At 41.2% G+C, this 25,540-nt stretch overlaps 1 protein-coding gene across 4 annotated transcripts in view; it reads left to right on the forward strand.

Annotated features, from left to right (window-relative positions):
* daam2 (dishevelled associated activator of morphogenesis 2) overlaps positions 1-25,540 on the forward strand; it is a 112,519-nt gene that overhangs the window by 77,255 nt on the left and 9,724 nt on the right. For 3 of the 4 annotated variants that reach the window (XM_031321346.2, XM_031321345.2, XM_035994467.1), the window contains exons 6-24: positions 1,915-2,248; positions 4,298-4,408; positions 4,922-5,025; positions 5,205-5,271; positions 5,420-5,537; positions 6,156-6,294; positions 8,971-9,029; positions 9,236-9,420; positions 11,809-12,111; positions 13,351-13,458; positions 14,972-15,001; positions 16,886-16,992; positions 18,922-19,006; positions 19,471-19,577; positions 20,578-20,666; positions 22,526-22,694; positions 23,515-23,622; positions 24,357-24,417; positions 25,240-25,371. In XM_031321346.2, coding sequence (XP_031177206.1) covers positions 1,915-2,248; positions 4,298-4,408; positions 4,922-5,025; positions 5,205-5,271; positions 5,420-5,537; positions 6,156-6,294; positions 8,971-9,029; positions 9,236-9,420; positions 11,809-12,111; positions 13,351-13,458; positions 14,972-15,001; positions 16,886-16,992; positions 18,922-19,006; positions 19,471-19,577; positions 20,578-20,666; positions 22,526-22,694; positions 23,515-23,622; positions 24,357-24,417; positions 25,240-25,371 — 2,416 coding nt within the window. The remainder of the gene's footprint in view (positions 1-1,914; positions 2,249-4,297; positions 4,409-4,921; positions 5,026-5,204; positions 5,272-5,419; positions 5,538-6,155; positions 6,295-8,970; positions 9,030-9,235; positions 9,421-11,808; positions 12,112-13,350; positions 13,459-14,971; positions 15,002-16,885; positions 16,993-18,921; positions 19,007-19,470; positions 19,578-20,577; positions 20,667-22,525; positions 22,695-23,514; positions 23,623-24,356; positions 24,418-25,239; positions 25,372-25,540) is intronic. The other variant, XM_035994468.1, reaches the window with a different exon arrangement.

A 25,540-nucleotide genomic window follows, 5' to 3' on the forward strand; every position in this document is an offset into this window, starting at 1 on the left:
TGTGACATCCCTTAATGTTTACATGTCCTGCCTGTCATTCAATAGGCCTGCTTCTCCGCCAGAGAGGTTAATGACTTGCTGCTTTCTAATTGGTTCCACTACTGAGTTGGGTTGTCAGTAGGAGACTGGATGAACGTGGGTTGTGACAGTGTGATGTTTCACTTATAAATATTCTTGTTCGGTAGCACTTGAGCGGTGAACTCGCACATAAATGTCTGTGTCCTCGTGGGAAGTACCTACTCAGCATGTGAAACAGTGGCTCTGGAGGAGCTCTGTCATGTCTTTTGATAATAGCCTGCAATACAAACTGAAGGTGTGACGTTTGAAAGATATGGGAATGTCTGAATGCCCTGCCAGGGAGGGACTAACGAAAATATGCTATTGTTTGCATTATGGGAAATGTAGGATGCCATGTTTTTGGATCTTGACCTGGACTAGTAGCCTAGAAATCTTAGACGCGCCCTATCGGCAGCAAATGTAATTTGCAGCCAGGGGGTCTAGCAACTCTCCATTGGCTTGCGAGCTGGAAAAGCCAAACTCTAGCCGGGCCAATCACATCGTGTATAGAGTCGGTGGGCGGGCTTAACATAATGACGGCAGAGTTACGACGGTTACGCGTGAATTCCCTGCTACTTCAAAACAAAGACGATGGCTGCTGCTGGTCTTTGGAATCGGCTTTGGCCGCGACTCTGGAGACTTGGAGTTAAGCTTTTCTTTGAGAAAAGAACAAAGAACGGCACTGAAGTCATTCTTAAAAAAGGAAGATGTGTTGGGAGTTTTGCCGACCGGATACGTTTAATCTGTCTGACTTGTGAGTCCCCTTAACTGTGCAGAAGTGCAACACCAAATCACTGGAGTACTTCTTTAACCATTTAGTTAATTCACAGAAAATTCATCTCACAAATTTGATGATTGATCAGTTTTTTGTTCTTGTAAAGTTTTGGTTTTGGACTGTTGGTCGGACAAAACAAGTGAATTGAAGATTCAGCTTCACCTTCAGCTTTTATTTTTAAAACAAAAAATTTCAAAAAAATATATCCATCGATATCTGATGGTAAAAATAAGTTGTTGTAGCCATAAGCTAAATAATCATTTGGTAACTGAAATTAAAGTTATGTTGAAGAAGCATTTGTTTTTTCTCACTGATATTTGTGGATTTAATGCCTTTTTATTCTATAGCGAAAGTGGAGTGATGACAGAGATGGTGAATGGTCCTTGGTCGGATGTGAACTGGGAATGTTGTGGTTCATGGTTGGCCACCAGGGCACCCAGCAAATCTTTTTATAAATACTTTCCATTCATTGGGTGGAAAAAAACTTCTTAATAACATGAATGCAAAGATGCTTTAAGGTAACATTTGCTCTGTTTAAGTTCTTCAGTACCAGTAGCAATATAACAATTTGCTAGCTGTATATAATGTTACCTAACCCCCCTTCTTCTTTACTTCACTCTTAGTCTATATCAATGACGTTTCATTTTGATTCATTGCTCCATTGCCGCTCGAAATTCCACAGGATGTCCCTAATTTTCGGCCGGATGTCCCTTCCACTTCCTTTGTGTTGGCATTTTAAAGTCCGGTCGATTTCTGAGGACTATGGTTAACTGCTCCTCAGATCTCTGCAGGGTAAATCCAGACAGCTAACTAGACTATCTGTCCAATCTGAGTTTTCTGTTGCACAACTAAAACAAGTTCCTTCCCGAGGCTATTTTGCAGCGGCGCCTTTGCTCTGTCTGGCGCTTAGTGTCGCCCAAGACGATTGTGATTGGTTTAAAGAAATGCCAATAAACCAGAGCACGTTTTTCTCCCATCCCGGAATGCCTTCCCTAACTTCCGCAGCGCTGTGGAGGAAGGTCTGGCAATGCGAGACTACTTCGCTCTTAATATGTACTCATCTTTCTTCCCACCTCCTCTAGGTTCGTCACGCGCTTCATCGAGCTCGACGGCCTCACCTGCCTCCTCAACTTCCTGCGCAGCATGGACTACGAGACGTCGGAGAGCCGCGTCCACACCTCCGTAATCGGCTGCATCAAGGCCCTGATGAACAACTCCCAGGGCCGCGCGCACGTCCTGGCTCACCCACAGAGCATCAACACCATCTCGCAGAGCCTGCGGACGGAGAACATCAAGACCAAAGTGGCGGTGCTGGAGATTCTTGGGGCGGTGTGCCTGGTGCCCGACGGACACAAGAAGGTGCTGCAGGCCATGGCACACTACCAGAAATACGCTGCGGAGAGGACACGCTTTCAGGTGAGGGAAACTGAAGTGATCTGTATCAAAAGGAGCAAACGGCTGTAACGTTACTTGAGTACTTCAAGCACGGTCTTAGCTGTAATTTCAGAAATGAGGGGGATGGATTGTTCAGGATTGTGATTTTCATTTAAAGATCTTCTCTCAGTTGTCTCTCCAATTCACAGAATCCAACAAGCCTACATTTCATTTATAATGTATGGAAACACTGACATTTTCATAAACCGTTCCATACTGTTTTACTGCCGCATCTCGCCCAATGGGAGACCTGCTTACATTTAACTAGTGTAGAGGGGGTCCGGGGAAAATTTGAAATTTTTGGTAATAGCCCACATTTGGTGGCATCTGGCAAATTCTAATGCCACTATTACATCATATGCACTCATCTTAATTATTGCATATTTAAATGCGTTTTCCTCCCTATATTTTTGTATATACGTTTATTATGTATTTTATTATTGCCTATATCTACATGAGTCTTAGCAATCAACTGACACAACCTGAGTAATGTGCATGTCGCCTACTTATGGTACGTTCAAATCAACTCAGACGTGTTGTAAGTGTGGGGGACAGAGGGCACCGTCATGTAATGTGCGGGGGGGCATGTCCCCCCTCGTACCCGGTGTCCGTGACTCCAAGTCTCATGGTACAAACATACTTACTGTTAGGGGCCTTTGCTGGAGACACAGGCAGATAGACATTATTGGAAAGAGCAGACAAAATATTTCATAGTCATGCTAAAATAAATCAAGCTGTGGTCATTTTGATAAGTTGGAGACTCGTGCTGCAGCACGAGTTAAAGTTTTAAAGGCAGGTGGGGACATCCAGAGTTATGGAGGTCAGGGTATGAGTAGTGCTTTAGTGACTTGCAGGACTGAGTCAACAAGCCACGTCCACGCGTCCCCGGTGGGGGTGTGCTAAATCATGCCTCCTCAGGCTAAGCTAACACCACAGGAGCTAGGTGACTCCGAACTTATGAGGCCTTTCTAATGTTGAGTGATGATGATTAAGCTGCAAAAGTATGTCGGGGTCAGTGGTGGAATGTAACTAAGCACATTAACTCAAGTACTGTGCTTAAGTACAAATTTGAGGTACTTGTACTTTACTTGAGTCGTTTCTTTTCATGCCACAGTTTCTACTTCTACTCCGCTACATTTCAGAGAGAAATATTATACTTTTTACTCCACTACATTAATCTGACATCTTTAGTTATTGGTTACTTTACAAATAAGATTTTTGCACACAAAACATATGTAGTTTATAAAATACGATGTTTTATTCTAAAATAAACTACCCAACAATATATAGACCTACAGGTACAGCTGAATGATTAGACGGTTAAACACACAACTATTTTGATCGTTTCCTCTTCCTAAAATGTGAGGATTTTTCTGCATTGAGCACTTTTAATACTTTAAGTACATTTTCCTGATCATACTTAAATACTTTTACTTAAGTAACATTTTCAGTGCAGGACTTTTACTTTTAACAGAGTATTTTGTACAGCGTGGTATTAGTACTTTTACTTAAGTAAAGGATCTGAATACTTCTTCCACCACTGGTCGGGGGTCAGTGTCAGAGTGGGAACAAAGGCAGTGAGAAGTGAGACCAGCGACCCTGTGTCACCTGGTTCTCTTCATTGTTACTGTTAGAACAACTCATAAACATGTCAGGTACATATTCCTTTATGTCTGACCCAGCTGACCCTATCTTCAGATTTATTTATTTGATTAGGACATTGCACATTAATCAACATTTCTGTAAATGCGCCAGTGTTAGCCAGGCAGCTAATTTTCAACTGTAGTCCTAGTTACCTAGCATGCATAGTCTTTATGGTGGGAGGAAACCGTAGCACCTGGAGGGTTCCACACAGAAAGGCCCTACCCGGACCGGGGATCGAACTCTGCAATGCCAACTTGCTGTGAGGCAGAAGTGCTAACCACTGAGCCACCCTGCTGCCCTGCCCTGCCCTGATGATTTCAGCCCTGAAATATATTGTAGATCAAAAATACTTGCCGACTAACTCTCCCATCTTTGCTGACCATGTAGACGCTGCTGAATGAGCTGGACAAGAGTACAGGCCGCTACAGAGACGAGGTCAACTTAAAAACGGCCATCATGTCCTTCATCAACGCTGTGCTCAATGCCGGAGCTGGGGAGGTAAGCAATAACACCCATATGCCTTTTAGTTTACAACCTATCAAATACGGAAAGCCTTTATTGAATATTAACACAATGTCTGTTGCTAGACACAGTTGAAAAGCTTCAGTTGGCTTGAAGTCAAAATGTATGTGTGAACCTAAAGGTTCAACATTTTGTAAAAAACACTTATTTGCTTTCTGGCCGACAGTTAGATGAGAAGATAAATATGAAGCTACAGCGAGCTGCCGGTTAGCTTAGCATAAAGACTTGGAAAAAGAGGGGAATTAGATGGCCTGGCTGTGTTCAACGGTTATAAACTCGGTTATAAACGCCTACCACTAATTAACACAGATTTATGTATTTTGGGAATATCTTTGTTAATCACATACTTCCTCCAGTATTTTCACAAGTACTGAAATTAAACCCAGGCACATGCTAGATATGTATGTGTTATCTGATGTCCCATTATTACCATTTGTGGAGTCGTAGCAATTTTGTCGTCACTTTTTTGTCTTGTTCTTTTATTTGTAGGACAACCTTGAGTTCCGCCTCCACCTAAGGTACGAGTTCCTGATGTTGGGCATCCAGCCGGTCATCGACAAGCTCAGAGAGCACGAGAACGCCACTCTGGACAGGTGAGAGTGAGACCCACCCAATAAATGAGCATCCTCTTCAGTCATAATTCTGCAGTGAAGAGCAGCAAAGAAAAAAACCTTGACCCCTGTGTTTTGTTGAGAGTGACTGTACTTCCTTATTGATTGGGAGGGAAGGAGGTGCAATCAATACACTCAGACTGTTGTTCCTCCCTGTCCAGGCATTTGGACTTCTTTGAGATGGTGCGGAATGAGGATGACTCTGAGTTGGCCAAAAGATTTGATATGGTGAGTAACTTAGAATGGCTCTTAGACAACAATCTATTTTTTCTTGTCTTAGCGTCTTTTGTTGTGTGGCTCAAATAAAGGCAAAGGCAAGTCAGAGCAATGGTCAGACTTGATAGTAATTTAAGACCGGCTCTTTTATTTTTGATAGACCCACGTAGATACTAAGAGTGCCAGTGCCATGTTTGAGCTGGTCAAGAAGAAGCTGAGCCACACAGACGCCTACCCCAACCTCCTCTCCATCCTCCAGCACTGCCTGCAGATGCCCTGTGAGTAGCTACATACCAAGGAGTTTTGTTGATAAGGCTCAGTAGTAAGTAAATTATTTACAGACAATACCATCAACACTGTATCAAAATGAATACGTTGATGCTGCATACAGGCTTTTTGTTTTGATGTATAGGTCTAGAAAAAAACGTAATAATTTACATACATCCTATCTGGAGTGTACTTAACATTAGGGGTAAAAAAAAATTGAAAATCGCATGTACTGTATTGTGATTTTTTTGCGACGATTTTTAAAAATAAATTCTTTTCCCTAGAATCGATCATTTTTATTTATTCTTTTTACCAATGATTCACCTAAATATTTTCTGTTTATCCGGTACCGCTGACGGCGACTGTCACCATCATATCCACTTCCAGTAAAACAGACCGAAAGCAGAAAATGCAGAAAATACATGTAAAATCGCAATACTTCTAGAGTCGCAATAAATGAAAATCGCAGTACAAATGGAATTGGCAGCCACGCGTCGTGAAAGAATCGAAATCGGGACCAAAGCATATCGTCCCAGCCCTAGTTAACGCCATAGGCCAACATTTCATATTGGTACCAATATACTGGGATTACAGTATCGTACTATCTCTGTCTGTGACTCCTCACCCAGATAAACGGGGCGGTGGTAGCCTGCAGCACTGGCAGCTCTTAGACAGGATCCTCCAGCAGCTAGTCCTACAGGACGACAAGGGAGAGGACCCCGACAGCGCCCCTCTGGACAACTTCAATGTTAAGAACATCATTCGCATGTAAGTGTAATCTCATCATCCGCAATCAAAGCAGACACTCCTCCGCCACAACCTCTGCCCGTTGACAGCCGTGTGACAACAGTATATTTCCTATTTGTTTGCACATGAATGTGTAAAGATGTCAGGAAAAATGTCTATAGCAAACTGTTTATTCACTATCATAGGATGTTACTGTACGTGGTGATCCAGGCCAAACATTGTACTGTAGTTCATAACATAATGAAAGAGAGTTGCTGTAAGTGCACTGTATTTTTGATAAGTGCTCCATGCCTTTTTAAAAACACACTCACACGCTCTCATTTCTGGAACATCCTTGTGGTTTATGCATCCAATCAGCATCACTTCTAACTCAAGTCTGATATCAACATGATGCACTTTTATGTCGAATGTTTGAGTCATGGCTAAAAGGCAGAGAAGCACTGGAGTTATGCAGCAGAGCTTTGGCGTAAGGAGGATGCATTTACAGTAAACCAGTATTCACTTGCGTAATAAGACCTGTTTCCAACACTCTTGGCCCAGCTATTGTGCCAGTGATGGGAGTGGAAAATGGGATTGCACAGGATGGTGAGGTGAAGTGAAGCTGGCAGCAGGGGGCCGTGGGTAGAATCGGAGGAAGCCGCGCTCCAAGCGTGAATTGGCATGAAAGTGGAAGCTGGAGATCAAAAGGAAATTGCTCTAATCGCATTAAGCCGGCAGGCCGGCCAAGTCAGCCGTGTTTAGGTGCGGCCAAGCAGTCACTTGGCTTCATGTGAAAGACAACAGGGAGGAATAATCATTTTCAAGGGAAAACCAAGCATTATGACTTGGAAGTAGATGTTTTTTGTATGTCATCATGGGCACAGTCTACGCTGTCGCTCAGAGAGATTCGTTTCCAAATGATCATCGACATCTGCTGGGTTTTTGTGGTCTGGGTTTCACTGACATTTGAAACCACTCTCTACTTGTGTTCAGGAGCCAAAGACCACAGTGTGTGTGGGAGTGTAGGTAGTGTGAAAAGATGGCATTCCGGTCTTCGTCCGTACAATACATTTGGTGTGCGTTTCTCCCACCAGTTAACTTCAGTTTCTCTCTCAGACGTGCTGTCATTCTTTTCTTTCACCATCTTTCCTCCACTCTCCACTTTACTGTTATTTCTAAAGCAAGCTTCAGATCATTGATGGATGTGTTTAGTCTCAGCGGTGAAAGCACCATAAAACATGTAGCGTGGTAAACCTTGGCCCCTGCTCGCTCCTACTTTGTCCACTAATTCAGCCACTACTGTTTGTGCAATCAGCTCACGTGAGCGTAATTCTTTCCAGTAGCGCACAGAAAGCGAACTTGGACGCGGCACCTTAAGCCCGGACGTACATGCACGAACCATCACAGCGGTCGAAACCTATCCCTCACTTTTACATTACTGCCAAAGTCTTGTTGTGTTTTCATAAGCTCTAGAGTAAATTATGCCTGGAAAAAGATTTGCATAAACTGAGATTCCCTCGTTGTTTTGGCTGCATGCCGGAGGCCCCAACGGTTAACGGGCTTGAAAACGTACAGTGTGTCTCGTGCCGCGGCCGCTCAGAGGGGGACGTTAACAACCGTTAACAACTGTTAAAACAACTGGGAGACAAAGTCATTCATCATGTGCGGTCACCATGACGACGGCTCTTGACTACTCACACGCGTGCCTGAACCAAAATTAGCACTCTTGTACAAATCACATTTTTTCCACAGCTATGTAAAGGTATTTATTTGACCAGTGAACAATAAAGTGATCCTTTGTTTTACTGAGTTGGATCCATGGAGCGTTGCTTGAGCTGCAATTAAAGCAGTACTGACTCTGCAATCAAGTTCAGACTGTGTTCACTAACACAAGCATTTAGAAGACCTCGAACTGATTAATGACCAATTTGCTTTTAAATTGCCTTGTGGATTTCCTCGTGTGAATTGATTACAAGCATTTGAAGTGTGAATCGTTACCGCAGCAGAGTTACTTTATCCTTGTTGGCAGTCTCACCTCAGCAGTTCCCTCTCTCATGTTTCTTCTATACTCTGTGCTCTAAGACACTGAAACACGTCTGTTCTCTCAACTCTAGCCAAGGCTTCAACCGAGGCTCAAGGTTCCACTTTTAAATCTTTCTTCAGCTAAATCAATTTCTCAAAACACTCCATCTCCATTGATAATCTTTACATTTCTCTTTCATAAAGTTTTAACATGTGGCCTCCTTTTTTTTTTTTTTTTTACTCACTTCCATGTGCAGTCTCACTGATTGCCTCATGATCAGGAACACTCACTTCTCACATCAGCTGATCTCACATTCATATCAGAACATCACGGTAACCCTGTTTAACTTCGAGCCGAAAGCTGAACCAAATGGCAAAATGTAGAACTTGAATATAATTGATTTCAGCCCTGCAGGATTTATTTTAGCACTAATGTTGTGTTACGCAGCTTACACGAGCAAACCGCATCAACCCAGTCAATGCTGGTAGTGAATCTGGATGCCTCTCACTAAAAGGAAGTCAAGAATTATTGTCAAGTGATCAATGGATTTCCAATCCAATTATTGAATTTCCTCAAAATGTTCTGCCTTGACTTGGTTGGACTGCAGTTGACCCCTACATGCAAGCATTTTTGTGCAAGGCTGTGTTCAGTTTATCTTTGGGTCTGTGCTTAATGTTTGTGTGCGTGCTTCACAGGTTGGTCAATGAGAACGAGGTGAAACAGTGGCGAGACCAGGCAGAGAAGTTCAGGAAAGGTAAGACTTGTTTTAAACACTGCACTCTGCAGGTTGGAAAAGAAAATGCATCATGCAATTTTTTTGCTCCACAAATCTGTTTTTTTTTAATATATCTGCCTGCAAATCACTATCTGCTTCTCTGTATGTGCCTCTTCCTGTTTGCAGTTTATTAAAAAAAATCTACTTCATATGAACACATTCTGCCCCATTGCGTCTTTTTTTAGATCATGTGGAGCTGCTAGGTAAACTAGAGAGGAAAGAGCGGGAGTGTGATACCAAGACCCAGGAAAAGGAGGACATGATGAAGACTTTGAACAAGATGAAGGACAAACTCCAGCGTGAGGGAGTGGAGCTGCGCTCAGCCAGGGAACAAGTCCTAGACCTGTCGACACGCATCAACGACATATCTGTGAGCAGTGCTGCTTTTCATACTAGGTTACAATACGAATTACAGCCTGCATGAATCTGGGCTGCTCTGTAATCGTATATCTTATTAATGGACACATTTTCCAAGCTAGAGGAACAATCACCCCAATGATCAATGTTACAAAATGCTTTAGAATTTAGGGGAAATATTTGTTTGCCTCTCACTGCAAATTAGACAAGGTCAATATGAACCTTATCTCACTGCATCCACTACAGAGATTGGTTCAAGGTGTGTCTTAGCACAGACACTAGTGCAAGGAGGAAACAGTCAATGTTGCCTTCCAACCGCTCCACAGCTGTTATATTTACTCATTGCGTGCGAGGGTTCTATTTAAATTTCAGCCCGCAGCTTAACTTACATTACCTTTGTCCATCCCTGGCCTTGTTTAGTCTCATCCCATTCCAAGTTATATTCCTTGCTTCTTTCTTTTGTCCGTTTGTAGAACTGTGTGTGTGTGTGTGTGTGTGTGTGTGTGTGTGTGTGTGTGTGTGGTCACCGTTATTGTTAATTTCTTCACATATACTAGCCCTCCTGTTGTCCTCTGACCCATTTTCAAAAAGTTTCTTTATCAGAAATTTTGGTTTCTTTCAACCAAATTTTCAAAAGAAATAACGTGGATGGCTCCCTACAACGCTCTTCACAAGTTGTATTCAAATTCATAGCATTAGATTTTTTTTTTTTTTTTTATAAAAGAACGTTGAAAAAAGTGACAAATGTCGGGAAAAGCTTCAAAAACGTCAAAAGTTGCAGAAAAAAACGTTGAAAAAAACATCGGTGGAAAAGCAACAAAAGTGTCGAAAAAGACGTCCAAAACGTTGAAAAAAAGTTTACATTTTGACCCAGAAAAACAAAAAGTTGCATGGTCGACAGGAAGACAACACAAGGGCTAGACATGCAGAGGAATCGAAAGTTTGTTTCTCACCATCCCACGGTGAAGAAGAAAAAATGCACAACAGATAAGACAAGACATTCCTACCACCGTAAAAAAAAAAAAGTGCCCACAGATAGGGACATTTTTTAACACTAAAACAATAAACGGCAACAAGATCACAAGACAAGATCACAAGACAAAAACACAAGAATGTCACAAGCAGCAAAAAAAAAGTATGTGGTGTGGTAGTGCAGAAAGATGTGCAAAAATGCAACAGCAGCAACTTCAGAGTCCAGAGGTTGTTTTTTTTTTTGGGGGGGGGGCAGAGAAAGGGGGTAGAGAGGGGAGAGAGTTAAGTTTCCTGACAGCCGTGTGTGTGTGTGTGTGTGTGTGTGTGTGTGTGTGTGTGTGTGTGTCAGTCAAAGGTAGCAAGAGAAAACGAGACACTGGCTGCGTTCGCATAGTGACATATTGCATACTACATATGCAATCAGTATGTAGTGCATACTGTCTACTGAATTAATGATTACGTATGCCATTACCAGCAGACTGTACACACTGAAGTTTACGCAAGCTTCTTCTCTGCATCATGACTGTATTGATCGCAACGTTAGCGGTCCAAGCTGCTATTGAAAATAGTTTATTACAAATGTAATTCAACATTACCCCTTCCACTCAATTTTTAATATTTTCCAGATAATACTAAAATTATTAAATATTTTAGTTAAATATCCTTTTTTCTTAAACTCGCCATCATTTGTAATTATTTTAGCCAGTGGTTAATTATTTAAACTGTCTACCGCGCCGTCCCCCATTGGACAATTCTTGCTAATCTAGTGTATACAGTATCCGGACTTATCACATACACAAAATCCACATGCTATGCAGTTGAACTCACTTTTACATCATACTTACTGATTTCGAACACAGCCACTGTAGCTTAATTAGCTTAGCTTACGTTTAATTGGAGCTAATTACTAATCACGCAGCATCTCAGAAGTCCTGTTGTCTGTATGAAGTTGCTATCGCTGCATTGTTTTTTATACGTATTGTTATGTATTGATTGCTTGCTAACAAGATACAACATTTTAAGTAAGTACTAAGTAAGTAAGACCATTTTTGGAGTTAAAAGGCTCATTTTGTGAAAGCTAGCGGTCTCCCTGCTTCAGTCTATGCTAAGCAAATTGTTGTGGAGTCAAACGCACAGTTTAAATTTCTCTCTTCATATCTAACTCCCATAAGGAAGCAAACAAGCATATTATCAAAAATGTCAGAGCATTTTTGGTATTTGCCTCCGTTTTAGGCTTGACATTATTATTTTAAAAATCTCTCTAACAGGCTGTTTTTTGGGGAGTTTTTTTTGTGATGGCGTCTAGCTTTTAAGTATGAATGCACTTATTTTATATCACGTTGGACAAAGGTGTTCGCTAAATCTATGTAATGTGTTAATAAATCAAAACGTATAATATCTTCTTTTTTTTCCGTCTCCCTACCAAAAGGGCGTCGGTGTGTCTTTCCCCCCTCTCCCTCCTCCGCCTGGCGGCCCCATGGCTCCTCCTCCACCCCCTATGATGGCTGGCTTTCCTCCACCTCCTCCTCCGCTACCATTCAGCTGCCCGCCTCCTCCACCACCTCCCCCACCACCTGGAGCACCGCCTCCTCCTCCAGGAGCCCCTCCCATTTTTGGAGCCCCGCCTCCTCCTATTCCCTCTTCATTCAACTCAGCGAGCACCATGTGCTCCAAGTCCATCCCTCAGCCTTCTCATCCCCTGAAGTCCTTCAACTGGGCCAAACTGGGAGAGGTAAGAGAACAATGAGAACTACGGGTGAGGGGGGAAAAAAATTGAAAATTGTATGTATCGTGATTTGTTTTTGAGACGATTTTTAAAATCGATTATTTTCCCTAGAATTTAATTTTTTTTTTTACCAATGATTCACCTAAATATTTTCTGTTTAAACGGTACCGCTGACGGCGACTACATCATATCCGTATTCTGTCCGAAAGCAGAAAATGCAGAAATTACATGTTATGTACTTCTTTACAAATGAAATGCATGTCAGATTGACTGGCTGACATGTGATGCACGTTCTTCTTAGAAAACAATTAGTTTTTAGAATTGTCAAATGACATATTGTCTTTAGAAGTGTATTATTCAACTTTTGTTTTGGTTAAAATGGAAAAGAAAATCGCCATACTCAATACTATGAAATCGCAATACATTAAAATTAAGAGATTTTCCAATACCGGGTTTATGCACCGATCCGATATCACGTAATTTATCCCAGAAGAAAATCTACTTTAAAGTAGTTTATTTATGTTCTTTTTCTGTTATGACTGACTGTCAAACTGGATAATAACAGAAAGTTCTATGGCATTCATTGTTTGTGTTTATGTTTCACAAAAGGTTTAACCTGAGCAAGGCCGTACAGCAAAAATAGAAGTAATATCACATCCATACAGGGATAGTAGTATACAGCTGTAAAACATAATAAAATATATGATACACTGGTATCGGATCAGTACTCTGTATCGGCCAATACGCAAGTTCAGGTATCGGAATCAGTATCGGGAAGCAAAAAAAGGTATCCAACCATCTCTAATGAAAATCGCAATACAAATAGAATCAGCAACCATGTATCGCAAAGAATCCCATTGGGACCAAAGCATATCATCCCAGCCCTAATGAGAACATCTGCTTTGGCAAACTGATGTTGCGTGCAAGTAGTGAAACTTTAATTTAATTGAAAAGGAAAGTCTCATTTTGTAACCAACCATATTCATGAAAGCCATGATTCCATTACCTTGGAGTTTTACAGCAGAGCATTATGGCCCTAGAGATCTTATGAGTGGTTATTCTGCAGTATAAAGATATGGTCTTTTAGCTGATGATAAAATCGCGCAACAAATTCCAAGCATCTGTTCATCCCTGATTTCAAGTATTGAGCAAGTAACGCAGAGCAACATTTAGAAGTAGTACCTTCAATGCTAATCAGTATTTGATTATGAATCCCTTACTATATGTCCCTTTACCCCTTTTCAGAATGTGATCAATGGCACCATATGGAATGACATCGATGACCTGAGAGCTTTCAAGATTCTTGACCTCAAGGACATAGAGAAGATGTTTTCAGCCTATCAGAGACAACAGGTTTGGATTTGTTAGCAAGTGGATTACAGTATTCTGGAATGCAGTTTTTTGAATTGCAGTGCAGTGAGTGTATGTAAGTTTTGGCGAGCATTTACAAATAGACCAAGAAATCAATTTTATGCCTTTTCTTTTAATAACCGTTGCATTTGAAGTTCAAATATTGCCTTGATTGTTTACCGTGTGTGTGTGATGGGCTGTGGTGTGGGATGTTGTATAAGTGGACTCTTGAGAGTGCCAAGGGTCCAGCCTCCAGGCTAACACAAGCAGCTGTTCACTGCTGAATGCCTTATTGTAGAAATGCCACCGTGCTCAAGCTTTGCCCTAGTATCTGCAGAGCATTTTAGTGTGAGAACTGGGGAACTGACTGGGTCTTCACGGGCTCATGGATCAGGGCAATGGAGAGGAAACACCACAGAAGTCACGAGGAGTCACGAAGCAAACACTTAAATAAATAAAGCAATTGACGAAAGCATGTTGAACCAGGGGACTAACTAATAGGATAATTGCAGTATGCATGCCTTTGGGGTTATACCATAAAGTACATAGCAATTACCTCCCTCCATGCTACAAACTAATTACACACCACTTGTCGTGTGGTAATATTGTGTGCATAAATTTATATATTTTACTGCGTCAAATGGGTTTAAGTGGAATGTCAATAAGCCCTAATGAGTTCCTATTAATCAAAGTATAAATCAAGGTCTTAAAGGCTCAATGGAAGAGTCTCTATAGAGACATTACCATTGTTGAATTCCTTTCACAAGGTATTTTACTGGCCATGCTTAAAAGCCCTCTGACATCTATAAGCACAACTTCTCTTTCCAGGCTTTTATTAAAGAGTAATGGGTCATTTGAGGCTTTTGCTGACAGTGATTTACTGTGTGTATTTATTTATACAGAGCAGGTTTTTATTGGCACAGTCCAACGGTTAAATGGCGATCTCTATGGATATGGCCAAATAAAAAACCCAATATCTTCCCAGCTTTGACAACTCGGTTCCATTTGGCAAGAGCCCGATTCAATTCAACTGGACAATATTGCAATGTTTATACATGGCATAATTGCTTTTTTAAGCTTGTCATTGGTCTTTCTTTTTAAAATGGACTTTTGTTGACATTCCCCCTCTGTAGGATAAGTTACCACACTCATTTTTCATGTTCTTGTTTTTCCATGTCAAGACAGATGTAGATGCAATCAAAAGAATACATTATAACAATCGTGACCTCCTTTTAAGTATACAGAAACCAAAATTGAGCATAGTTTAAAAGCTTTTTTGTTGACCTATTCAGAGATATTTCAGACGTTCAATATGGATTTCATGAGCCCCTGATGACTTGGACAGTAGATTATTATTGGTTTTTTTTCTCAAAGACAACTCCCCAGCTTCAGCTTGTAGTGTGCATAGTTATAGTTCTTTGCTCTAGTTACCACTTTCTTTCCGCTTGAAGTGCTAATCTTTGCATGTGTTTTCAATTTTTTTTGTGTCTCTCTGCACTCTCCGACTGCCTGACAGGACCTGCTCACTAACCAATCCTTCAAACAGGTGAGTTACAAGCCTTCCAGCATCTTTATCTCATGGTCACCTTCATTCACTGCTCTATCACCTTCTCCTCTGCTATGCAGCAGACAGCCAGGGAGGCCAGTTACTTGTATAATGAATGTGTTATTGTTTGACTTGTCTCTGGTGTGTAGTAGGATGTGTACACAGTGCTAAGTGCTGAAGATTCTTGGGATAGTGTTAAAGCTGATTTTATCAATACATTTGTATTAACAATAGGTCAGACGACTTGGCTCATTCTCTCTCATAATGTCACTCTGAAACCCACGGTACACTACCTGCCCAACACCAAATGGCAGACACAAAGTCAGTGACTAGCTGGTGAGCATAGTGGAGCATTTAGCAGCTACAGAGTCAGATATTTCACTCAGGAGATGGTGGAGGCCTAACACAGAGCTCAAAGGAGAGTGCACACAGGACTCAATTTGTCATGTCACCAAAAAACATGACTCCAAGGTGATAATACTGTATGTCAGTGTTGAATTTACAGCCTGTTGTGCTGACCTCAAGTGGTAAAAATATCAACGACTGTAGGTTTGAAGACATTATTTCCACCACTGAATGAAATAGCGGTGTATTGCAAATGTAAGACGGTGCATACAGTACGTGGTTGGCTGTAGACTTGGACAGTTTCCCTTGGTGGAGGGTCAAAAAACCAAAATGCAGCATTCATTTTTATCATCATTGCCTTATTTTCCATTTTAATCTCCATTTTCATCTTAGTTTTTCGTGTGTGTTACCAATTATTACCATCATTATCTGTCATTGCCTTAATTGTCATAATTCATCATCATGAACTTAGCCTGCATTGAAATGCATCCACTAGCATGCAAAACCCCAACAACCACGTTGCCTTGCACAAGAGAAAAAGAAACCAGTAGACCTCATTTTGATCACGCCACTTAATAACTACAGCTATAAAAGATGAAAGGGCTAGTCTCCAGTTACATGGGTTGAGTGCACATGCTATACACAAGTTGGCGAAAATTCCTTTAGCGCGTGGAGAGAGAGGGCTTTGGGAGTTGTCCCTCTAACCCATTGCCAACCTCAGTCTGTTGCCAGGCACCGTGGGTCAACGGCGGCATGGAAAACCGACATTTTCTTTACAAGCCGCGTCTGTTTTACATACGTCATAGCCAGCAACCTCAAAAAGGACGTTCTCTGGCAAGCAGAAAACCGGCTCGGACCATAAATAGAATGTGTTTAACATGCAGCCCCTACCGGTTTTCTCAGACATGTATTCTTTCTCCTTGTGGAATTTTAATACTACATTTGTGTGAAGCTTACAGAAATATGTGACTAGCCCAAACTAAGGTTTATAGCCCTGCCTGCATTGTGTTCGCAGTGGTGACTCACCAAATGAAATCTCCACTCACAGGACCGGTTTTATTGTTTTTGCTTATTTATGTCTACTTTTTTTTCTTCTTCTCCTTTTGAATATTTTTTTCATACACCTTCCACAATTCCGTCTAGGGTTTATCATTTTTAATGAGACGTGTATTATGGCCTCTGAGAACTGATGCTTTCACAGTCACTGACTGCAAAAGCAGGTCACGGAACTTGACCTGGGGCCAACTAAAGTATTTGGCTGGAGTTTAATTTATTCTTTTATTCTGTGCTTGATATTGGCAGTGTCAAATCAAACTGCAATTTTTTTCCCGTACTTTTCTTTAATGTCTGCACCAAATTAATGCATTCTTAAATGCTTAGAAGGGGTCATGTCCTCTCTCAACAAGATAAAGATGGCAAACAGATGTGAGGAGGAGGAGGCCTTTCATTGGGCAGGCGTTGCATATCATAGGAGCACTCTTATAAATGGAACTATGTTGCAAAGGTAATCTGGATCTCTTGTCTTTTATCCTTCTGCAGAAAGAGACGGGCTCTATGGACGACATATACGTCAGCACGCGGAAGGTCAAAGAGCTGTCTGTCATCGACGGTAGACGTGCACAGAATTGTATCATCCTTCTTTCAAAGTAAGGGTTCCCGCCGGAAATATTAGTCAAGTCGTCTTTATTCATATAGCACATTTAAAACAACAGTCGTTGACCCAAAGTGCTTTCCAGTCAAGGCACATGGTTTAAGATTAAAACAGATAAACGACATTACAGAGATAACAATACAAACTGAAGTACGAAGCAACTGACATGATAGGCAAGGCAGCTTTATTTGTATAGCACATTTCAGCAACAAGGCAATTCAAAGTGCTTCACATAAAACATTAAAGAGCCGTTAAAAAACAGTTAAAAATATAAAACAGAAATAGAATAAGACTGGCATAAAATGCAAGAATAAAAGTTACAGTGCAGTATAACAAATAAACAGTAATTTAAAGAAAGGCAGCAGCAAAGAGAAAAGTATCCAGCCTTGATTTAAAACAACTGCAGCAGAGCTGCCAGTTTTCTGGGAGTTTGTTCCAGATATGTGGAGCATAGAAACTGAACGCTGCTTCCCCCTGTTTAGTTCTGACTCTGGGGACAGAAAGCAGACCTGACCCAGACGACCTGAGAGGTCCGGGCGGTTCATAGTGTAGCAGCAGATCAGAAATGTATTTTGGCGCTAAACCGTCCAGTGCTTTAGAAAGTATTTTTGAAATCAATTCTTTGAGGGACAGGAAGCCAGTGTAAGGATGCAAAGGATTAAAAAGCACTATAGGGAATTAAAAACAAGTCAACAGAAGACTTGACTGAAGCCATGCAGCCTCAAACTACATATTCATTATGCTACATTGTACCATCAGTAAACAACTAGTTATTATCTGTTAATTTTAATAATTCTGAAGAGACGCCCTGAGCTATGCCCCTTTTATGAAATACGACACTGCAGCCTTTGGGTCAGGGGTTAGAGCTGTAAGTCGGTGTGAAGCTGCCTGAGGCAGGTGCTTCTTCTGTCTGCTGCAGGAAATGTGTTTTTAATAGACACACGAGGACATCTGTCAGTGTAATTGAATTTCCATCCATTGTAAGAGCAAACTGAGTCATATGACAGAGAGAAAGCATTGTCCAGGGTGTATCTCTGGAGTAGTGTTTAGATTCCAATAAGGTTTAGGTCTATTTTTAAACCTTAAAGTACTATCAGTCTCCACATTAAGTCATATGAAATAAGTTAAGCATAACACGTAAAGTCAGCCAACTCCCGAGGGGCTTTGAGTCTTACTATATTTAAACTGGAATCAATTGTCATCATTTAAAAGCCACTCAACAATATGGTCTCCATCTGTGTGTCTTCCAACAGCAATGATCCAAAGCCCTTAAGAGAATTTGAATCCTAGCTCTCCCTTTACAGATCAATAAAGAGGCTTCCTGAGAGCTTGCTCTGTCTGACTAAACTGCCGCATGGTCCCTGAACTCAGTCTAGTGTCAATAGCAAATGACCCGAGGGTACACACTAGACCCAAATGGGGTCAGCAGTTGTTCAATAAGGCTTTTGATGCACAGGCTAACAATGTTGTTATTGATTACAACCCAGCACACTTAACACTGCTCGGATGTACTGAAAACAGCTGGCAGTGCTCCCGAGGGCTGACACTGGTCCAGACCAGTATTCTATTTAGGGGGTGGCAGTAGCTCACTCCGTAGGGGTGGGTCGCTGGTTCAAGTCCCCGTACGGACTGAAGTACGGAGTGTGGACTGATATCTGGTAGCTCAGGACGCCTGTCCAGCATTCGCAGCCCAGCATTGACATCTCTCCATTAGTGCATTTATAGGACGCATGTGTGTATGTGTATTTCAGGACTGTGTGTTCAATAAAGAGTATAAATTATGAAATGATTATTATAATTATTCAGAGTATTAGTATCAGTCCACTGCAGGTTTCTCTATTGTGTGTTTGTAATGTGGTAATTATATGACATTTACTGAATGTAATTTAAATAACTTTCAATAAACAGTTGTCTTCCTTTGCAGGTTAAAAATGAGCAATGAAGAGATCAAGAGGGCGATCCTCGAGATGGATGAGAGGGAAGAGCTAGCCAAAGATATGCTGGAGCAGGTGAGGTTGATAAATGATCGCGTATATATGATATGTAAGAGTTCTGCTACTGTGACTGTTTGGGTAGCTAAAAACAATGTGTATGGCTTTGATTGATAGGAAAAGAAAATGTATATTCTATTGTTGCTTCACAGAGGTTTGATGTACTTTTTCTAACCAGCACTTGGCCCAGAAAAAGGGATATTATATTATAGATATCAGTTATTTCTGACAAAGAAGCAGAAAGCAAAAAACCTGCGATGGTCAATAGGTTTGTTATATATAGGTATTTTAGTATGTCATTTTGTATTGTTAAAGTTTTAGAGAGATTAAGAAAGCTTAAAGCTACAGTGATAAAGTTAATCAACATTAAACGAAAGCTAATATCACATTTCCAGGAAAGCGTTAGACACTTAGCATTTCAGTTGGCTCCACAGACAACAGCGTTAGCATTTGGATTAACGTTGTCCGCACATCTTTTGCAGCTGCTGAAGTTTGTCCCAGAAAAAAGTGACATTGATCTCTTGGAGGAGCACAAACATGAGCTGGAGCGCATGGCGCGGGCTGATCGCTTCCTCTTTGAAATGAGCAGGTACCCAGGACTACATTTACCATACAAAAACATCGGTGTGTTAGGTATCTGATTTCTGTTGTCTACTACATTTTTCAATGCAGCCAAACCATCTGCAAAGCTCAGAATTTCACAGATCGGCAATTTGCTGGTTAACGTTGATGTAGTGCGATTAGTAAAAAAAAAGTGAGCATAACACTTTATATTAAGGTACGCATATTCACCATGGTCATGAGTGTCTCCGTTATAAAACAGATGTGATAGGTTTGCATCATGTAGACGGTCTATGGCCAGCATTTGCATTGGAAGATTTCCAAAGTTAACAACATGCAGATTTTGTGGAGAATCAAGACATCAGCCAGTCAACCACAAATAGATCCTAAAATATTGCAGAGCACGGTATCTGTTCAAAAAGAATGAGCTTTTGAAGCAGTATGGAGAGGCTGGGATCAAAAAAAAAAAAAGCCTCAGACTTCAGGGTGATTCATCATTCTAGCTGTGAAAAGAAGTCATGGCTGCTCTTTGAGGACTCCCATCACATCAGAGAGCGGAGAAGTTTTAAATCAGTGCCTTTCTTTTCTGCATTCCATCCTTTCTCCGAAGCTGCACTGTTTGTTCAAGATAATTAAACTTTTTATTTTCCTTCAGTGAAATATAACCCCGTCCACTTTCTTTCTTTTTGACCACATCTCCTTTGGTCGTAGGAATACATCTGGGATTTAGTTATTTCCTTCTTTCTTTTTCTTTTTTTTGCCATTTAATATCCCTAGTCCTTCTTTGAAATTGCCACTCCCTCCCTCAGTGAACTTTTGGACAAGTTTAACATACCCATTTTTCAACTCTCCAACTTGATGGGAGCCTATTAGATGATAAAAGGCCTGTGAAAACTGAGAGGGGAGTTTTATACGATTGGGTGACTTCTAGCTTTGAACTTACACTCCCCTGGACACAAATGCAACTCACCCTTTCCTTTCGGTTTTCCCCTTTTCTCCTCCTTTAACCTCTTTCTTCCCTTCATCAGAATTGACCACTACCAGCAGAGACTGCAGGCTCTGTTCTTTAAGAAGAAGTTTGCAGAGCGCCTCGCTGAAACCAAGCCTAAGGTTGAAGGTATGGACAAACACCTTGGAGAACACTATAAGGCAGAGAGCTTAACTCTCAATGATTAGACATTTACAGCATAAGGCTGGCAATTTTCTATATATTTTTTTTCTTTGTCAACAAATAGATCATAAGAACAAGTATTGTTTGCCAAAGCCTGATAGATCTTATTCCTCCGTGCAATAGAGCTGCATTGTTGAGTCACACTGTTGCACTGGGTGATAAACACACACATACACAAACAAACAAACAAACAAACAAGCAAACACACACACACTTTATTTTGATCAGATGCCAGATACAGTTCCACTGCAGGCCTAATGCAACAGCAGCTTTCTTTATCCTTTAAAAGGCTGAACCATTAATAGACATTAGTCTCTTTCTCTAATCACTGTCCTAAAGCGGTGCACTTTGCCGAGGTTTAAACAGTTTCTCATAACACTGCTAAACACAAATGGAGCAGAAGATTAGATTTTAAAGAACATGCTTTTAGGGCATCCCACATTCAAATGATTGTACACGCCTAGAAGCAAAAAATAGTTTCATGTACTGAAAATGTCTTCAGCTTTGAACACTTTGGCCAATGCTTTTCACAGTGACTTGTGAAATCCTTCTTTGTGTTAAGTGTGTGTGTGTGTGTGTGTGTGTGTGTGTGTGTGTGTGTGTGTGCATGGTGAGAGCGGGTGGCCAACTGTTTATTGGCCCAGTGTAGTTTTTCCCTTCAAGCCAGCTTCCAGGTTACCAAGGAGGCTGTTTTGGAAAGCTGGCCCGTGTTGAGAGGGGAGAGCCTCCCTCGTAAACACCGCAGCTCACTTCAAAGACTCTGGCAATAGGCTTCCAATGAGGTCCGTAGACTTGTGTGTGTGTGCACGTTTGTGCACATGGGTGTGTCATGACTGAGCTGTCCTAGCATCTGTTAGAGCCAGAGTTCTTAAAAAAGGCATTTCTGCGCTGACCTAAATGCCCTTTTCCAGCTCTGATGAGCACATCACATTATTTGGGCTGGCAGTGCTTTAGCCCTGTGTGTGCTAGAGCTTGTTTGTCAGACAGTCTATTCATTTAAGTCAACTAAAATATATCTTTACACATACTTTACTGGAAAGAAAGTGAGTTAAATCATTGATTCAAGCCTCCACAATCTTTGTTGTTGGATCCAAATGTTCCCAGACCGCACTGTTCATCGATGCCCGTAATAAAGTATTTTTTTTATTATTCATGTTACTCTGTCATTATACTCTAGATGAGCCTATATTTCCCTGGACCACCCAGCATGTTCAATAGAAGCATTTCATAAGACAGTACAGTGGGTTCGCCAGGCTTTTCTGCATCCAGGAGAACACAGCAGTCATCAGAGGCAGAAGAATGGTTCCCATGCTGTTTCACTGCAGAAAGAACTGTAACAATATGGATTTTGTTAATGATTTTCACATTCACACTGAGGTTTCCTCTGTGGAGAGAGGGAACCACCTGCACTTTGCCAGACCAGTCTCTTCTCAGGGGGAAAGAAACGGACAGAGTGGGGTTGTGTTTGGAATATTCCCTTCCCCCTGCTGTTTTATGGATGGATGGAGACTTGATGGGTTTCCCCACTGCGCTGCCCAGAATTTGTGGGGAATATTGATCAATCATCATGAAGGATGTTAAACACAAAGGAAAGGATGAGAACCTCTGGGCCTCTGGGAGACTTTAGTTTGCATGTGTGTGTACGGGGGCTGAGTAGAGGAACAGAATGGAATGGAAGGGAATGGAGAAAGGCCAGTTCATTATATAATATAGAAGGTTAAGTGATGCACTAAGCAAAGTCCACACATAGCTATCACCAACTATATGATCTCTCCAGCTGCTTCTCTCTCCCTGTTTTCCTCCAGCCATCCTGAATGCTTCCAAGGAGGTGGTCCGGAGCAAGAGGCTGACTCAGATCCTGGAGGTGGTGCTGGCTTTCGGCAACTTCATGAACAAGGGCCAGAGAGGCAACGCATACGGCTTCAAGGTCTCCAGCCTCAACAAGATCGCTGACACCAAGTCCAGCATAGACAGGTGGGCCATATGGGGGGACCAAGAGTACTCAGTTTTTCTGATGTCTGTTATGGATACATGTCCACACATTTGCTCAGAGTTCATATATAAATGTGCTCCTTGGAGCTTCATATCTTGTCTCATACTTATTACATTTGGAATTCAGTATCAAAGTTAACACAGTTGATTGTCTTTCTGTCCATACATGTTTACAGTGCAACATGGACTCGTAGCAGTTAATGCAGCTTGATTTCCAATGAGTTAAAAATGTCAAAATGCAAACAAATTAGACTTAGGTGAACCACAGTTACTCCACTGCAATTTTACATTTCCTGTTTGTATCACCCAAAGCATAGTCTCACATTGCCAGACCTGATCGGTCTGGCTTAACAAGTTAACATTCTGGTATGCGGGGGGAGGGACAACACTCTGGCTTGTTTGTATTTTTTTTAAACCAATTACAATCTTTCTAGACAGTGCTAGGCTTGGGATGCAAATTACATTAGACAGCTCAAATAGAAGAGGGGGCCTGACATCTGGCGTAAATGCAAAATGCTTTTTTTCTTGAATAAATATGTAGTAATATGTATAGCACCTCTAACATGCCATATGGTGGTATATCTAAGCTTCCCCTGACAATAACAACATATGGCATTCCCGCTGAAGATGTGTAGTGACCATATCATAAGTCTGCAAATAAAGTAATAATAAAGTGTTAAAACTAAGCAAAACCAGCCTAGGATTTTAAGTGTTAAAGAAAAGTATTTAAGATGAGCAACTCCATAAAGAAGTGTTTCCTAGATTTGTTAAAAACCTTTTGGTCTTCACTTGTGATGAACAGAAACATCACCATGTTGCACTACCTGATCATGATCGTCGAGAAGAACTACAATGACACGCTCCACATCCAGGAAGACCTCAGCAGTGTACCAGAGGCTGCCAAAGTCAAGTAAGTGCAGTTTACCGTGGGGACACTTTGACCATACTGTAGCTATGTATCTTTATTACAGCAGAGAGGAGCTCAGGCCTAAGTGCATGTGGTTTAGTGTTGCAGTGAATACTCAATCAAAAGACTAGACTAAACACACTATACTAATATATATACTGCAGGATAGGGCTGTGCAATGAATCAAAATTTTAATCGCGATTACAATTTCAGCTCCTAATGATCACAAAAACAGAATAATCGGGTGGAAAAACGATTATTTTGCACATTGCATTTTGCAAGTAAAGTCTTATTTTGTCTTGTGTACTGAATGGAAAAAAAAAAAAAAGTATTAAGGGTAATTTCACAGTTCTGGATGTTTTCACTGTTTTTTTTTTGCAAAATCTTTCCCAAAGTCCATGAGTAATAGTGTTAAATAATCATGATTTCAATATTGACCAAAATAATTGTGCTTATGAATTTTTCCATAATTGAGAAGCCCTACTGCAGGATATATAGTCAGTAGGTGATGTGTATTATTATTATTATTATTATTATTATTATTATTATTATTATTATTATGACAATATTTTGTAAGTTCTACTTTCTTTCAGGAGTCTTTGAGAAAAAAAAAAAAAAGACATTGAAAATGAAAATTAGGACAGAAGTTGTACCTAAAAAATTGTGGGGAAGTGCAGTACAAGACAATAGACAATGATTGTCTTTGTATCTGTTTTTTTTTTTCTGTCTTTCACTAGTTTGTCGGAGTTGGAAAAAGAGGTGCACAATATCAAAAGTGGACTGAAGGCTCTAGAGGCGGTGAGTTGTTGTGCGTTTGTGTCACGTTCCCTCCCATCGGTTCTTCTCCTGTCTGTAATTATGTTTTGGAGCAGGGCAGAGATGGACAGCAGGGCGAGGTGCTTAAATGCTGGTAATGTTCCACAGTGACATGGAACAGCAGATTTTACAACTGCAGCCACACACAGAACCAAGGCCTTATGTGAACACATGAATACATGCAAATATATCTCCGATTCTCCACCGGGCGCGCGCGTCTGTGCTGCGTTCCGGTTTTGTTCCGTCCTTTGCCACGCGCCATACCGCACCGGGAGCGTCTTGGAAGCAGAGTGTCTTGCCTGCCCAACTCACAGATGAAATTGTCTCTGCAAGGAATTTACAGAACAATCGTGTGTTTAATAAGCTAGTATCGACCTTCAACTCCAAGCACTCCTGTAATTTAACTCCATGCCTTCTCTTTTCTGGTGATTTCCTTAAAAAAAAAGATCTGTGATGATGATGATCTATTATGTTTTTTCACCTCCAAGATGGCAGCGATTGCTCACCCCCCGTGAGCAATCGCTGCCATCTTGGAGGTGAAAAAACATAGGGCGCCTCCGGAACGCAGCTACACTTTGCGGTTACACTTCACAGAGATAGACTGTTTTCATATAATATATGTTTTCTGTAACTGAGGAACCTTAAAATCCTCGCCACTGATCAGATGCTCTCCCTTTGACTTAAAGGAGAAATCACTGATCACTTCCTCTGTCTCACTTCCTCCTCCTTCTCATAGCTTTACCACTTTTAGTTTGAAAAACACACATCTCACACACGTCTTTGTCTGTTCTCTTCCCCTCCCAGGAGCTGCAATACCAGCAGAGCAGGACGAGGGAACGCGGGGACAAGTTCGTGGCTGTGATCGGTGACTTCATCACCGTGGCTGGCTTCAGCTTTTCTGAACTGGAGGACCAGCTGAGTGAAGCCAAGGACAAGGTAGCTAACTGCATAACCACTCAGTCGTACAGTCAACAATGTATGTGATTGTGAGAGAAGCTCATACTGTAAGTTCATATGTAGGGATGTAAGATTACCGGTGTAACGGTAAACCACGATAAAAATGTTGACGATAACAATGACCGTTTTCATTTAAAATATCATTATT

This window comes from Sander lucioperca, chromosome 18 (genome assembly GCF_008315115.2).
Source record: "Sander lucioperca isolate FBNREF2018 chromosome 18, SLUC_FBN_1.2, whole genome shotgun sequence".
In the NCBI taxonomy this organism is placed as follows: domain Eukaryota; kingdom Metazoa; phylum Chordata; class Actinopteri; order Perciformes; family Percidae; genus Sander; species Sander lucioperca.